The 17,042-nt window shown below is 33.6% G+C and overlaps 1 protein-coding gene across 15 annotated transcripts in view; it reads right to left on the bottom strand.

Moving 5' to 3' along the window:
- Positions 1 to 17,042, bottom strand: part of Pcdh15 (protocadherin related 15) — a 443,526-nt gene that overhangs the window by 56,948 nt on the left and 369,536 nt on the right. For all 15 annotated transcript variants that reach the window (XM_048338795.1, XM_048338794.1, XM_048338792.1 and 12 more), the window contains one exon: positions 9,006 to 9,133. In XM_048338795.1, the coding sequence (XP_048194752.1) occupies positions 9,006 to 9,133 (128 nt within the window). The remainder of the gene's footprint in view (positions 1 to 9,005; positions 9,134 to 17,042) is intronic.

Here is a 17,042-nt window from a genome sequence, read left to right on the forward strand (position 1 = left end):
TTTTAAGAGTTAATTTTCATCAACTTTATCATATTTAAACTTTCTTCATTTTTAGGTATAGTCTGGGAGATGTTGACCTATTCCTATATTAAAGTATGAAAGTTAAGGCAATGTTTTAGTAAACTTCATTCATATCAACAAGCCAAAAATTAATTTTCAAAAAGGTGAATGATGATTTTTTGTCTCTGTACACAACTAAAAAAATAATTTGTGTAGACAGAGTGAACAGAGAGAAAGGGTGTGGCATATATGACAAATTGCTTTTATTATGTACAAAATATATGCCCACAAAATGGGGTTGATTTTCATTTATATTAAAAGCTAATATAAGCATAATAGACATGTTTTATTTGTTCAAGTCAATAAGGAAAATATTATATATGAAAATTGGTCACTATTTTTCATTGTCCTTAATTTTAGATGCAAAAAGATATAAACTTAGAACACATAGATTTAGGTATTTAATAAACAGAGAGGAATAATTTCCATATACCTATTATAGAACATAACTACAATTAATAACAATATATTATATTCTTAAAAACAGGAATATGAAAGAACACAGTGTAGTAACAGAACAGACTGCAGAAGCCCTCTGCCGATTCATCTTGCCCCCAAATTTCCAATATTATTTTTAGGCAAAATACTTCAAGATACGATATAAGAAACTAGAGAAACAGGGTAAAAAATAAAGGAAGAATATTCAAAGGAATAAAGAGAAAAATAGCATTCTGCAGTCATTGTTGTATTCCTCATCTAAAATTATTATTTGATATCAAATATTTACCAGTTTGCTTTCAGTTGAAGAAACTTTAGTGCTTAGAAACCATTAATTTTACCAGTGTTTGACCAGAAATCAGAAAGAAAACTATGAGTGAGAGCTCTCAGATACTTATGATTTCTCTTCATTCATTTCATTAATTTAGTCTGTTATGCTAGGCTGTTTTCTTGACAAAACCCAAATTATAGGACATTTTTCCTTAAAGCAACACATTCCAGATAGCAGCCTGCCTCAGGGAGGAGTGGGTCCCAAACTCTCAAAGTGTTGTCTATTTTTTTTTCTTTTCAACACCAAATCCTGTTATATTTGATGTGTGGTGTTTGCAGACTGGGAGGGGACCATATATGTTGTCACACTGTAAGAACCATTGCTTCTGCTCAATGAATGAAATGTTTAAAACACAGTTGTGCGATCAAAAAAAAAAAACACACAAATACAAATGCACATAAAGTATCAATGTTCACCTCTTCATCTGAATACATCCTGCATATTCACACCAAGGGAAAGGGGATTAGTACTTATAATGAATTATAGTTTAAAAAAGGACAATTCTAATACTATCTCAAATCCTTCTTATGGGATTATTTTTTTCTTACTGTGGTCAAATATACATAATGTACAATGGTTACTTCTTTTAAGCAGACAGCTTAAAGTCATTGGGTCATTCACTATATTCAAATATCATTGCTTGGTATTCATATATGGAACTTTTCCATCTCCCCAGATTGTAACCCCAGAGAAATGAAGCTGGTGATTGCTGCTTTATCTCTCATGGCCCTACAGCACCTGGAAATCACTGTCTATTTTGTTTCTATGAACTTGACAACTCTAGGAACTTCCTATAAGCACAGTCCTACATTTTTCTTTTGCTTGATTCCTGGTTAATTCAGATATCACAATGTTTTCAGAGCTTATTCTTGGCATAGCACATGTAAGAATTGTTTCTTTTTAAGATTGAATAGAGTCACATCTGTGTAGATCACATTTTGCTTATTTATCCATTCTTTGATGGACATATGGCTGTTTCTAAGTTTTAGCTATGAACAATATTGCTATGAACACAATTCTGCTTCAGTTATTTTTTTAATCATTCTACTACTATGATAATTTATTGCCAAATTTGGATAACAAACTGAGGATAAAAAATAGCATAACATTTTTATGTCCCTATTGTAATTTAAATGACTGATTATCACCAATGGAAATTGATTTGATGGAACCAATTGTGCCAAATACATCAGCATTAAACCATTATTGATATCTATCTTTCCAGATTAGTTCTTTTGTTTTGTGACCTTTTAACACAACACAAGAATTATTCCAGCACAACATGAAGACTCAAATTATGCAACCAAGCTGTCATTCTACATTTCACTTTACAATGCAATTTATTTTTCTTGCAAATTCATCAGAAAACTACTATAATTGCTAGGTAATTGCTAAAAAAAAAAAAAAGAGAAAAAAAGTTAAATTTCCATGACCCAACTCATGCTTCCCAAAGATGAGAGGGCAATACAGAATTAGCACACATTAGTAAGTGTCATTAGGATATTTTACCTTCCTTAAATCACATGATCCCCATTGATATGAGACACAGGAATCAAACCAGATTTCTTTTAAATATTAGGAGGCATAGAGAGTCAGCTAAGATTGTCTGGAATACATAGACAACATAAGGGTGGAGAGGACAAAACTATTTTATTGTAGTTATTTCGGTGATAATGTAAAATGTACCTCTATTTAAATTCCACATTATTTCTACTGTGCATATTACATACTTGAACTGAGCCTACAGTAGGTATTTATCAATACAGATTTAATTGTACCACTTTTTATTTCTATTTTTGGCTTTTATTGGAATGAGAGATAGCAAATAGCCATTGGGCTTCTTCTTTCATGATGCAGTAGAAATATAGTGCATATTTTCTTAAAATAGAATATATAAAAGGCATTTAGCATAATAGATGTTTGAAAGCAGTCAATGGCTAGTCTGTATACCAACAATGCAGATTAAGGCTGAAATCAGGAAAGCAACTCCTTTGCAATGGCCTCAAAAGAAAACAAAACAAAAAACCTTCGAAATAACCTTAACCAAAGAAGTGCAAGACCTCTATGCTGAAAACTTAAAAAAAAACAACAACGGAAAAGTGAATTTAGAGAACTGAGGAAATGGAAAAACCTCCCATGCTCCTGGTTGGGGGGATCAACATCATGAAAATGGCAATACTGCCATTTGCTAACTACAAATTCAATGCAATACCCATCAATATCCCAACACCATTCTATAATGAAATTGTGGAAGCAATCCAAAAATTCATATGGAACAATAAACGACCCCAAATAGCAAAAACAATCCTAAGCAGGAAGAACAGTATTGGAGTAATACCAATACCAAACTTCAAACTCCATTACAAATCTATAGTATTAAAATCAGCTTGGTACTGGCACAAAAATAGACCTGAGAACCGAGAGGATAGAACTGAAAACCCAGAGATGAACCAACAGACCATGGCTACTTAATCTTCCATAAAGGAGCTAAAAAAAACGATGGAAAAAAGGCAATCTCTTCAACAAATGGTGCTGGCAAAATTTGATAAACACCTGTAACAAACTAAAGCTAGATCCGTATATATCACCCTGCACCAGAATCAATTCCAAATGGACCAAATACCTCAAAGTAAAAGCAGATATCCTGAAAACATTGCAGGAAGGCAAAGGAGAAACACTTGAGTTCCTTGACACAGGTCAAAACTTTATTAATAAAGGCCCAGAAACACAAGAAATCAGAGAAAGATTGGACCAAAGGGATTGCATCAAACTGCAGAGCTTCTGCACAGCAAAGGACATAGATAGTAATGTGAATAGAAAGCCCTCAGACTGGTAGAAGATCTTCACTGTCCATGCAACAGACAAGGACCTCAGATCTAAAATATATGTAGACTCAAAAACTTAAGTCCAACCCCCCAAAAAAATCCTCTCTGAAGAGGAGATGAGAATACCCAAAAGGAACATGAAGAAGTAGTCAACATCACTGGCCATAAAAGCAAATCAAAACTATATTGGGATTCCACCTCACCCCAGTAAGAATGTCCATTATCAAGAAAACAACAGATGCTGGTAGGGATTTGGCCAAAAGAGAACACTACTACATTGTTTATAGGAGTGCAAATTATTCAACCACTCTGGAAAGCAATGTGGAGGTTCCTCCAAAGCCTAAACATAAAGCTCCCCTATGACCTAGCAACCCTGCTTTTGTCTCTTTACTCAAAGGACTGCAAGCAAGACCACACGAATGCTACCAGAACAGCTATTTTCATCACAGCACAATGTGCTATCACTAAAATATGGAACCAAACCAGATGCCCCTCAATAGAAGAATGGATCAAGAAAATGTGGTAAATATGTGCAATGGCATTGTATGCTTCTATCAGAAAGAATGGCATTGCCCCGTTTGTAAGGAAATGGAAAGACAGAAAAAAAACATACTAAGTGAAGTCAGCCGTTCCAAAGAAAGATTTGCTTCATTAGTAATAATTAGCACATATCTAGGATAGTCCTAGCAGAAGATCACAATGACTCAATAACTATGTAAATATGAACACATAAGATGATGCTAAGCAAAATGAACTCCAAGTTATGGAAATAAGTGGTTTATCGTTGTTGCTAGGTTCAGCATACCATGTGAAATTATGCTGCTTTCTTATGTATTTCTTCCCCTGATTTTACCCCTGATGCCACTGTAACTGATTTTGGTACCCTGGGTACTGTATATACCTTTATCACAATTAGGAAATGGAAGGGAATATCAAAATGGAGAGACAAATGGTAAAAGGTGAACCAATGCAACAGCAATACTTATAAGGCAAAATGTTGTAATCCAACTGTACAACTGAGGTGGTGAGGGAATTGGGGAGGGGGAAGGTGGGAAAAAATGAAGGAGGAGGTAACAAGTTTGATTAGAAATGTACTGACAACTTTACATATGAAACTCTAATCCTTCTGTGTATCACTTTGACAATAAATAAATAAATAAATAAATAAATAATGTTTTCTTATCAGTTATATTAGATAACAAATCTCAACACTCTTACCGTGTTATATTTTGTTTCCCACATTAAGTAGTGCCCTAAATCCAGACTGCATTCTAAATTACTAATTTTCTACATTTTTCATTGATATATAAAAGTCTCTTTTGCTTTGTCATTCCTAGACTATGCAACATTTAAATTTTTTAACTTTTAACATTCTGGCCTTTATACTAAATTACAGAAATCACCTTTCATTCATGCTCAATATAATCTGACATTACTATTCTAGACTAAATGGTGTAAAAATATTTTACAATCCTGTCAACTTCCACATTTTCTTTTTTTTTTTTTTTTTTTTGGCCAGTCCTGGGCCTTGGACTCAGGGCCTGAGCACTGTCCCTGGCTTCTTTTTGCTCAAGGCTAGCACTCTGCCACTTGAGCCACAGCGCCACTTCTGGCCATTTTCTGTATATGTGGTGCTGGGGAATTGAACCCAGGGCCTCATGTATATGAGACAAACTCTCTTGCCACTAGGTCATATCCCCAGCCCTCAACTTCCACATTTTAAAAACCAGCTGTCTTTTAATTGTTACAGAGTAGTCATCCCTGAATCAGTACTGTTTTCAATGCTTTTTTTGATGGTTTAAATAGGAAATGCTAAGAATGGCTTAACACTGATTCCACAGTTAAGCAATTACAGTCTGGTAAATTCTGAGGAGAAAGATGGAGCAGGAGGAGGAGGAGGAGGAGAGGGAGGGGGACGGGGAGGGGGACGGGGTGGGGGAGGGGGGGAGGAGGAGGAGGAGGGGGGAGGAGGGGGAGGAGGAGGGGGAGGAGGAAGGGGAGGAGGAGGAGGAGGATGGGGAGGAGGAGGAGGGGGAGGGGGAGGAGGAGGAGGGGGAGGAGGAGGAGAAGGGGGAGGAGGAGGAGGAGGAAAGAGAGGAGGAGGGTGTGGAATAGGAAGAAGAAGAGTATGAGGAGAAGAAGGGGACGGGAGTGGAGAAGAAAATGATTCCACACTCCTGGGGTAAATGAAACAATTGAAAACTATGTCCACTGAGAATTATGTTTGCATCAGTCAAATCTTTGTCTCTCTGTTCCACAAATATGTACTACATTTGATTCCTTTTGTTTTGACACATTTTACTTCTTATAGCCTCCTCACATAAGCTTTCGTTCGAAATTCTAAGTCATGTCTCCTAGAATGGAATTACTTTTCCACAAACAATGAATACATACAAGTAAGTATATGGTAGAAACACCCAATTCAAACATATGTAATTATGCAAACACACACATATGTGTATGTCTGCCTCATTATCATTCTCCATTCATCAGAGATTGAACACCTAGACTGATTTTGTATCTTATTTATTGCAAGCGCTGCTGTTATGAACACAGATGTACAGGAACCTCAGGCATAATTACTTGGATTCTTTCATAGGTAGGTAGGTAGGTAGATAGATAGATAGATAGATAGATAGATAGATAGATAGAGTTATAAATATATATATAGGTATATATTCAGGAGTTCTATTGCTGAATCATATAACAGCAATATTTTAATTTTTAGGAGTATCCACAATTATTCCATAGTGTATGTAATAATTTACACTCATAATAATAACATGTGTTTCTTTTTTCTGTATCATTATTAGTATTTGTACTTTACACACATATATGGGAAAAATTGTTTTAAAAAGGGGGGGGGGTAATAGACAAGGCCAATTTGCCCTGAATATAGTACACTAGGAAATTTGAAAACAAAACATTTTCATACAGCTAGGATATATTAATAAAAATGTAAAAACAAACAAAAGAAAAAACTCTAGGGATGAATCTCCTGATAATAGTTAAAAGACCAAAAGTTTTCACTTGCAAATCCAGAACCATCAAAATCTACATTTGTCAAGTGGTATAAATTTATGTTTGTGTATTGAAATGATTATTAGAATACTTTCAGAAAAATAGTTCTGTACTGAACAATCTCAACGTGCTAGCCTCTAAATTCTTCCCCTATTGAAGTGCAAGGTTTGCAAATATACCTCAGACAATGAAACCATTGCAATCATTTGTACTGCTAGTCTTTTAAAATACTGTAAACTATATTTGAGTATATTAAAGAAAATTGGACATTTTTAGTTTCTATATATTTTTAAATTTTATGTATAAGAGCCAAATTTATTGAAATAGGAAAGATTTAAAAAATTGTCTTTCAGTGCTAAAGCTATTAATGTTTAATCAACAATTTGACTCAAAATATTATATAAAAATAATAGTTATTACAGTAATTTTACTAAAAATTGATTATTTTACACTTGCCTCTATGATAATTACATTCTATCACCAAATACTAGAATGCCTCCATCATGACACATTTAATGATAAGTAGACATTTTTTTATTAGCACAAAAAGTGGTCTCTCATCATGGCATGAGTGGCTCACTTCTACAATTCCAGTAACTCAGGATGCTGAATTCTGAAAGATCACTTTTCAAAGCTATCTGAGGTAGAAATTCTGTAAAACTCAATTCCCAAAATAACCAGCCAATTTGGGCTGGAAGCATGGTTCAAGTGGTAGTAAGCCAGGCAATCATGTAAGGCAAGTGATTCTTAAGTCCTAACTTCACGCTTATAGATTAGCAAAAAGTAAAAATAAAGTGAAAAATAAAAAAAGATATCTCACAAATAGTTTAATGCTTACACACAACTTCAAAAGCAGATAAAAAAGTGGTTATTATATTTTCAAACATCTAAGTAAGTATTCTAATATATTACCAAAGAAACTTTTTCTGACTCAAATTTCACTGGAATTATTGTGAATCAAAGACAAAAAAAAAGCCCACAGGAAAATAGGTTCCTCAATATATTATTCAATGCAGAAAATCATAAATAAATTGTTCCCATTTTTAAACAAAGGACCAAAAACTTGATTAGTAGCTCACCTCATAAAAATAATTGTGCTTATGCTTAGATTGGATAATTAAACTCATGTAGATGAGATCGGACGGGCTCAGGGTGGTATAGATAATGTAGTGTAGCAGTGGACTAAAAGACCACAAACAAGAACACACTAAAGCCTCCAGCACAACAGTGTTCATCTCAGCACAATTTGTCATAGCTAAAATATGGAACCAACCCAGATGCCCCTCAGTAGATGAATGGATCAGGAAAATGTGGTACATATGCACAATGGAATTTTATGCCTTTATCAGAAAGAATGACAATGTCCCCTTCATAAGGAAATGGAAGGACTTAGAAAAAATTATACTAAGTGAAGCGAGCCAGACCTAAAGAAACATGGACTCTGTGGTCTCCCTCATAGGGAATAATAAGTACAGGTTTAGGCTAGTCACAGCAGAGGATCACAAGAGCCTAATAGCTATGCCCCTATGAACACATAAGATGATGCTAAGTGAAATGAACTCCATGTTTCGGAAATGACTGTTATATCACTGTTGTAATCACTTTCAACATGCCATGTGAAACCGTAGCTTCTATTGTTGATGATCCTCTTGTATCCCCTTCTTGTGGTTGTACCCACACTATCACTATCTGAGTACACTGAATACTGTATATACTGGTATTAGAACTAGGGAAGTGAATTATCAAAATCAAGAGACAAAGGATAAAAAGACAAATGACTCCAAAATCAATACTTGCAAAACCATTTGGTGTAAACCAACTGAAGGACTCATGGGAGAGAGAGGAAGGGGGAGGGGGAGGGGGGAATGAGTGAGGAGGTAACAAACAGTACAAGAAAAGTACCCAAGGCCTAACTTATGAAACTGCAACCTCCCTGTACATGACTTTGTCAATAAATAAGAAAAAAAATCGGGCTGGGAATATGGCCTAGTGGCAAGAGTGCTTGCTTCGTATACATGAAGCTCTGGGTTCGATTCCCAAGTACCACATATATAGAAAATGTCCAGAAGTGGCGCCTGTAGCTCAAGTGGCAGAGTACTATCCTTGAGCAAAAGAAAGCCAGGGACAGTGCTCAAGCCCTGAGTCCAAGGGCCAGGACTGGCAAAAAAAAAAAAAAGAAAAAAGAAAGAAAGAAAAAAAATCAGTGGAAAAAAAGCAACAGGTAGAACTGAGTTTCAGGCTTTTATATTTGTCACACCAATAAGCACAGTTAATAGAATGCAATCTGAGTTCCAGTTTTAATTTTGTTCCCTTAATTTATTTTCTCATACCTTTACTCTGAGCACAGAAGCAAACATTCTGGCATCTTCAGAAACACCTCCAATGTAGAATTTCTTCTGGAACACAGGGGGGTGATCATTTTCATCCTGAATCTCAATGTACACCTTAGCTGTGTTGCCTGGAAAACCAGATATAATACAATATTTACTGGTAGTTATTCATTGTGGTAAGTACTCCCTCAGATCATTCTGTTTTTTTGTTTTGTTTTGTTTTGTTTTTAAGAATGGAAATAACTTCAGTCAAGAAAGTCTCCCTTAAATGGCTGCCTAATCCTATTCCCCTCAAATTGACAGAACACCTCTATGGATTTTCTGGTATCATAAAGTTGATCATGATTTCTTTTGATTTAGAAAACCCTGTTAAATTGTGTACTAATTTTAATTTACAAGTCCCAATAATTCATGTTCTCATTTCCCTTCAGAAAGACTTCTTGCCCACACACATTCCTCCAAGAATTTCATAAATTAAATATGTCTTATGTATCATTCTTGTGTTTAAAGAAGCAGTGATATTAGCTTAAAACTGCACTATTATACTAAAAGCTAATGACAATTGGGTGAGTTATTTCTGTAAAAGAGAAAACAAGTGTTGTTTCATGCTATTTTGCATGGGACTGGGGCTCCATGTATTAGGTTTAACTCTTTTCTCTTCAACTATCTCAAAAACAATCAAACCTCCATATATTCTTAGGTTATACTGAGAAACTAAGCAATTCATTCATGCAATCATCATAAACACCTTGTAGATCTAAGATGTACCTCCTATACAGAGCAGATATTAATTAAAGTTTGAAAAGTCACATTTTTCATGAGTACTGTTAAAATAAAGATGTCTCTATAAAAGCCATATACCAAGTGTTATCTATTTCATAATTGAAATGACTTCATAGAAAAAGTTTGCTTAGGAAATATATTAGAATGCTTATTTGAATCCCCTTTTGAAAAATTAATTGTTAAACTAGATAAGTAATTAAAAATAAAAATTCTAATTAATGTAGAAAACTAATAAATTAAAGCAAATTAAAATTCCTAATTAAAATAATTATCTTCCATTTTATCAGTCTTTTGAGTTGTTTTTACAATAGGATTATTTCTCCACCACTTCTGGACTAGTGAAAATGATAGTTTCTTACTTATGATATGATGGAGAAGAGTTCTAACATTTGATGAAGAAATATATTCTTTATGGCATGTATTTAATATGATCAAAGTGTATAATTTATTAAGTTTATGAACATGCTTTCCTCATGTATAACTTCTCAGTGAATCTTCACCTCTACCACAGTCAGTAATGCATGATAAAACTAGTTTTTCAAGACTGGATGTGTAACTCCAGTAGAGCCTAGAACATGCAAGGCCTTGGTTTCAATCTCTGATACTAATATAAATAAAGCAAAACTTCAAGTAATTAACACAAGCTAGCACTACAGGAGGTTCATGATGGCTATCCATGTATAGATCTATAGCAATGCTAGGATGGACTATGAAGCACTTAATGATCTCATGTAATTATCTAGTTCTATCGTAGTGCCCTTCAAATTTCATCACCCTTGTCAATGGGAGAAATTTTGTGGATTGACTATCTCTCTATAAACATAACTGTTTCTCCTATTCTGTCTACACAGAACCACAAATACTGCTTTAATTGTATCCGATTCCATTCATGAACACACCACACACTCACAGGGCTGTGGTATGCACTGCTCTCTCCTGGTTAGTACACTGCTTTCCTAATGAGGCCTCCAGGATCCTGAAGAACAAAGGATGCCATGCAAGACACAACTGGAAGGAATTCTAAGAACTTTCTTTCAAAAATAGCACATTATCCCACTGTTAATAATTTTCAATGAGTACAAGTCATTGTCTACTATAACTTCAAAGTGCCTGTAGAAACAGCATAGTAAGTGTATTGAATATTCTGTCATAGATTGCTATTTGGCAAGGATTTACTGCAAGCTGGATGGTAAGTTTTTTGGAAGTCATGTATTGATTTGTCTTTTTATCACATACTTTCTTCATTGATGTCATACCACAATGATTTGCTTCTACATAGATTATGATTACACTAATGATTTTTCTTTCTTTTAATTGTAAAGGTGATGTACAGAGGGGTTAAAGTTACATAAGTAAGGAAATGAGCACAACTCATGGCAAACATCGTTACCCCCTCCTTCATTTTCTCTCATTACCTCTCACCCCACCCCAAAATTTGTAAAGTTCGTTTCCAACATAATGTCTTGTAAGTATCACTGTTGCATTGGTTACCCCGTGTCCTTTGTCTTACCATTTCTTTGATTTCCCTTCCTAATACCAAAATCATATAAACTTACAAAGTCAGATAAACTTACCAGAGTAAGGATACTGAAATTAAAAAAACACACAAGCCAGTGACAACAGTGGATAAACCAAATAAAAGAGAGAGAGAAGAGAGAGAGAGACAGAGAGAGATAAAGTAACAAAAGAAAAAGATGTGATTACATACAGTACACTAAGGAAAAACAAACAAACAAATAAAAATCTTCATGTTTCCATACCTTGTAGTTCATTTCAATTAGCATCATTTTATAAGGTCATACATACATAGCTATTGAGCTATTGTAATCATCTGCTAGAACTATCCTAGACATCTTTTCATTTTTTGTACTGAGACTACTTACATTTTATTTTTCACCATCCCGATGACATTGTCATCATCACTGACTTGTTCTGCTTTAGTCATTTGAAATCCACTAAGCTGCTTTTATCTTCTACAGTCTGTATTTATCATTCTCAGAAGTAATTGTTGGAAGTTTAGGTTACTTCTGAACAATGAAGTACTTTTCTGTATCACATGCTTGTTCTATGTTCTAATTTAATTCAGTAGTAAAATAAATAGCATACATGTTAATAGATATTAATTTCAAGATTTAAATTTCATGTTGTACATTTCAATGTAGTCATCCCCTACATAAACAAATATCATGAGTTTATGCTACAAAATGGGAAAGAAAATCTTCTTTAACCTGTGTACAGAATTGTTTACAAGTTTTGATATGATTACTATTAAGTGTTCCCTCTCCATTTCTCTTCCTCATCTTTTATCTTAGGTAAAAACAAACTACATACGTATTCTAAAAAATATTTAAGAAGAAAACCATCATCACGGGTAAGCATTTAATCAGATTTATTTGCTAAGTAATTTCAGAGAAGAGTGTTGAAAGAAATATAATATATTTACACAAAATATTTACAGAACACATAATTCAAAAGTATGGAATGAGAATAGTTAATAGATTTATTCTCCAGCTCTTTCTTTGTGGGAATATATTTTAATAGTCTATTTGTTTACAGCACCTTACTTCTAGTTGGTAGTAGAAAACTCAGTTTACCCCTAAAGCTTATCTTTCCCTAACCTTAAACCTAACATGAACTAGAAAATTAACCCTAACTCTAACACTAATGATCCATGAATGATAAAAGGAACACAGATAATTTTCTTTCATCTTGACGGGGAATCTACTGTTCCTTGTTAAAATCTATTGTAGGTTTGCCCAATACCTTACCGTTTATCTAACACTCACTTTAATCTTGGCCTAAACCTAATGGAAAACCTAACCCTAATGATACTGAAAAGTCAAAGTAAGGAAAATAGTATATTTTCTTTTCAATTTCACATGTATTTTACATCAAAATGTTAGTAGAAAACTCTATTTTACCCTACCTTATTCTTCTTTAAGACTAACCATAAGCTGAACTAAAAATATTCCAATCCTAACCCTAATGACTCTCTAAAGTAAAACCAACACAAATAAAATTCTTTTCTTTCATTCTTACTGGATCATCTGATAACCGTTAAAAGTGATCTGTAGTTTTACCTACTATCTTAGCCTTTCTTAACCCTAACCCTATCCCTAAGCCTAATCAGAAACATGACCGTAATGATCCCAAAGAGTAAAAATAAAGTAAATATTGTAGGTTCTAAGCTAGAAGTGAGAAGGAATCTTTCAAAATTACTTCAGTAGTTTTCTGATTTAGCTTGCATATTGATTTAATTAGTTATTGCTTGATATTAATTGCTTTCATGCATAACACACATTTTGGGTTTGCACGTTTGGCTAAAAGGTTAATAATGAATTGACACAGGGTAAAAAAAGACAAACAATTACAAAAGCAATACTTGCAAAACTGTTTGGTGTAAATGAACTGAACAATTCATGGCGGGGGAAGGGAAGGGGGACGGAGGAGGGGGGAATGAGGGACGAAGTAACAAACAGTACAAGAAATGTATTCAGTGCCTAACGTATGAAACTTTAACCTCTCTGTACATGTTTGATAATAAAAATTTTAAAAAAAGAAAATAATTGGATGTATATCTACTAGTTCCCCAACCTGACATCCAGATGGCTTTTATATATAATTAGCTGATTTTTAATAAAATCACAACTTTGATGATTTTATTATTGTAGTATTAAGACAGAGGCCAAATATTGTAACTATTATCATTTTGGATGATTACATTTATTTTTATCATTATTTTGGGGGAAAATGTGTGCACATTTGGAAATACATTATCTGGTTCACAGCCAAGACAGGGGAATGCAAAACTAAGGAATGGAAATGAGTTAGATAATGACTGAAAACCCTCTGTACATCATCTTTACAATAACATTAGAAAAAGAATGAGAATAATAGTTTGATTTTTCTATTTCCATTTGACCAATGGGAAAAATAAAAGTTGATGAGGGGCCCACTGGAGAAAAGATATATGCAGATATATATAGATGGCCTGTAAACCAGACTAGAGGAATGATTCCAGAAAAGCAGAGTCGTTGAAATAACAAATGTTTCAGATACTCAAGAAGTTGTATGACCAAAGAAACTAGGTTTCATCAAAATTAGCTGGGTCTCATGATGACTAAAATTAGGGCCCAATAAATAAAAGGGAAAAAAACAAGATAGTTTGATTTTACTGTGCTCTTCTAGATTTTAGGGTTTTTTAAATAATAAATATTTAGTTATATAAAGGAGTTTGAATTTATTTTATCAATTCACGAAGACAACAGATCCTGGTCAATGTCACTGATTCAATTGTTTGCACCATCTTTCCATTTGATCCATTCTCATATTCGTACATACAGTGTGTATTGATCAGTTCTCTCCATTGGTCTGCCCACTCTGTTCTTCTTACTCCTCTGCTTTTCTAAAATTCCACCACCATTGATCATGGAGAGAATTTAGAAGGGGAATCCCTAAGTACAATAACTTGGACAAATAGAAGAAACACTTACAGTATATGACTTCTAGACTTTTAAATTAAGGCTCAAATATTAAAGATAGGAATAATAACTTTATAATTGTATTTCCTAGGTTCTAGTATTATAACTACTTTTCAAATATTAAAAACTTTAATTTCCCCAAATATAAAGTATAGACCTATTTAATGAAAAAGCTGAAAATTCTAAAGTTTAAAAAAATTACTAAAAACCAAGTTATGTTAGAAATCAAATCTTGTCTAATGCTAGATCTAGAAGTGTTAAGCATTTAAATGGACAAAAATTTAGGCCTCTCTCTTGTTTTTGTTTTTTTAATGTGAGCTGTACTACTGAGGTAATGTTTAATAAGAAAAAATGTAATCACTAAACTATCTTGGTTACTGAATGTTCATTATTATAGATTTTTAAATGAAATTTCCTTTTTAACATTTATCCTTAAGCTTTTTTGTATTTTTCATGTATGGGATGCCTTTTAATAGGTATTTTCCACAATCCTAAAAGGACTCATTGAACTTCTTAGATTATGTCACTTTCTTGGCATTTCAATAAAACATAAGCACACAGATCTCTGTCAGGCAGTCTTGACCAGGAGCATATGTTAACTACATTAGCTGGCAACAGACTTTGAGAATTGAAAGTGACTACATTTAAAATAATGATTTTTTTGAATTGCTTGTCTCTAATTATTTTTAAGATATTACATGAAAGACTAATTAGGTACAAAATGCCCTAATAGATTTAAAAAAAAAAAAAAGAAAAGGAAACAGGATTGATTAATCACGCTTATAAAAATCCCTGGCTGTATAAAACAAATTTGATTTGGAAGAATTGACTGATGGACTTCTGTTCTGACTACTGATGATAGAGAATGATACAGTAAGTTTATGTTTCTTATCTCTGAATAGTATAATCCTATTTCTGAGTCAAATGGGTATTATGAGTGAGTTAAATTGAACTATGTATCTCATAAAATATAAATATTAATGACATCAAAGAATTTGTCAGAATGTCTTGTTTTTTTTTGTTGTTTTTTGTTTGTTTGTTTGTTTTTTGGCCAGTCCTGGGGCTTGGACTCAGTGCCTGAGCACTGTCCCTGGCTTCTTCTTGCTCAAGGCTAGCACTCTGCCACTTGAGCCACAGCTCCACTTCTGGCCATTTTCTGTATATGTGGTGCTGGGGAATCGAACCCAGGGCCTCATGTATACGAGGCAAGCACTCTTGCCACTAGGCCATATCCCCAGCCCACAGAATGTCTTAAGTTTTAAATTTTGTTTTGAACAAGTAAGATCAAACTATCTTTTTTTTTCCTTTTATTTATTGGGCCCTAATTTTAGTCATCATGAGACCCATCTAACTGTGATGAAACCTAGTTTCTTTGGTCATACCTCTCTCTTAGTATCTGAAACATTTGTTATTTCAATGACTCTGCTTTTCTGGAATCATTCCTCTAGTCTGGTTTACAGGCAATCTGTATATATCTGTATATATCTTTTCTCCAGTGGGACCCTCATCAACTTTTATTTTTCCCATTGGTCAAATGGAAGATCTTCTAGCAAGTCTCCTGCCATATTCTCTTTTTAGATTCCGAGAGAGACCAATTCAAATGGTCTCAGGATGCTGCCCTGAGAAAATAAGTGGCTGGGCTGACTTAGCCCAGTGGATTCATTTGTGGATACAAGTTAGAGCATCACTGGTTCCATTGCCTTGCTCAGGAAATCCTGCTATCAGATTTTCAGAGAAATTTCCCCTGTTCTCATTTCCCTGTTGTTTTAAAAATATGTGTGAAGTGCATTGAGCCCATGCTCTCCATGATATTGCATATTTCTGTAATTTTTCATGGCACCTCCTCCAGCATACAAACTCCTTAAAATGATGATTTCATCATGTAAATACTTGTGAACTTAGATAAATGTTGACTTTATAAACCATAGCTCTGAACTTAATATTTCTTCTTTATTCTTTGTTATGGAATAATGTTCTGGGAATGTTATATGCCACACAAATAAAAGTGAAATATCAACTTTAAAAGTAATATATATATATATATGTTACATCTACATATATATGCATATATACACACATACAGATATATAAACAGATTTACATATAAATGATGATATATAAATATATGGAGAGATGAAACAATGACTTCATTGTATCTGTCTATATATCTATTTATCTACGTTTTGGTGTGTCCCCTGGTAAAATTTAAAACAATATTCCCCCAAACAAGATATTCATCTTTCTACATAAATACTGAATATACTTTAATGATTCTTAAATAAAGATTATTTCTATTGCTTTTGATTGCTATTTTCAGTTTTAGGGACCTAACTCAAGTAGGCAAATACTCTACGACTGGGTCACATTCCAAGCTCTACAAATCATCTCAGTAGTACATAAACAGAATACTGGCATAGTCCAAGTAAAAACAACTAGAAAAGACTCAAAAGCCTTTATCAATCCTTAAAATGCATGCTAAGGTAATAGCTGGATATTTCATTGCAGAATCAAATGAACATACTTCCAGTAATTCTTGTTAACAGTATATTTAAAATTTTTATCTTGGAATGCACTATCTTAGGAATTTAGCCTTGTATTTAGAAATTAATCATCATTTTGTACTTTTAATTCATGGGATAACTTTGTAAATTTCAACTCATTAAAAAAGATAAAAAAAATTGTGGAATTTTAATTATTCTAGGTGAAAATTGTATCTATGTGTGTGTATATATATATATATTTCATTCTAATGTAATCATAACAAGAGTAGATA

The sequence above is a fragment of the Perognathus longimembris genome, chromosome 2, assembly GCF_023159225.1.
Source record: "Perognathus longimembris pacificus isolate PPM17 chromosome 2, ASM2315922v1, whole genome shotgun sequence".
Lineage (NCBI taxonomy): Eukaryota > Metazoa > Chordata > Mammalia > Rodentia > Heteromyidae > Perognathus > Perognathus longimembris.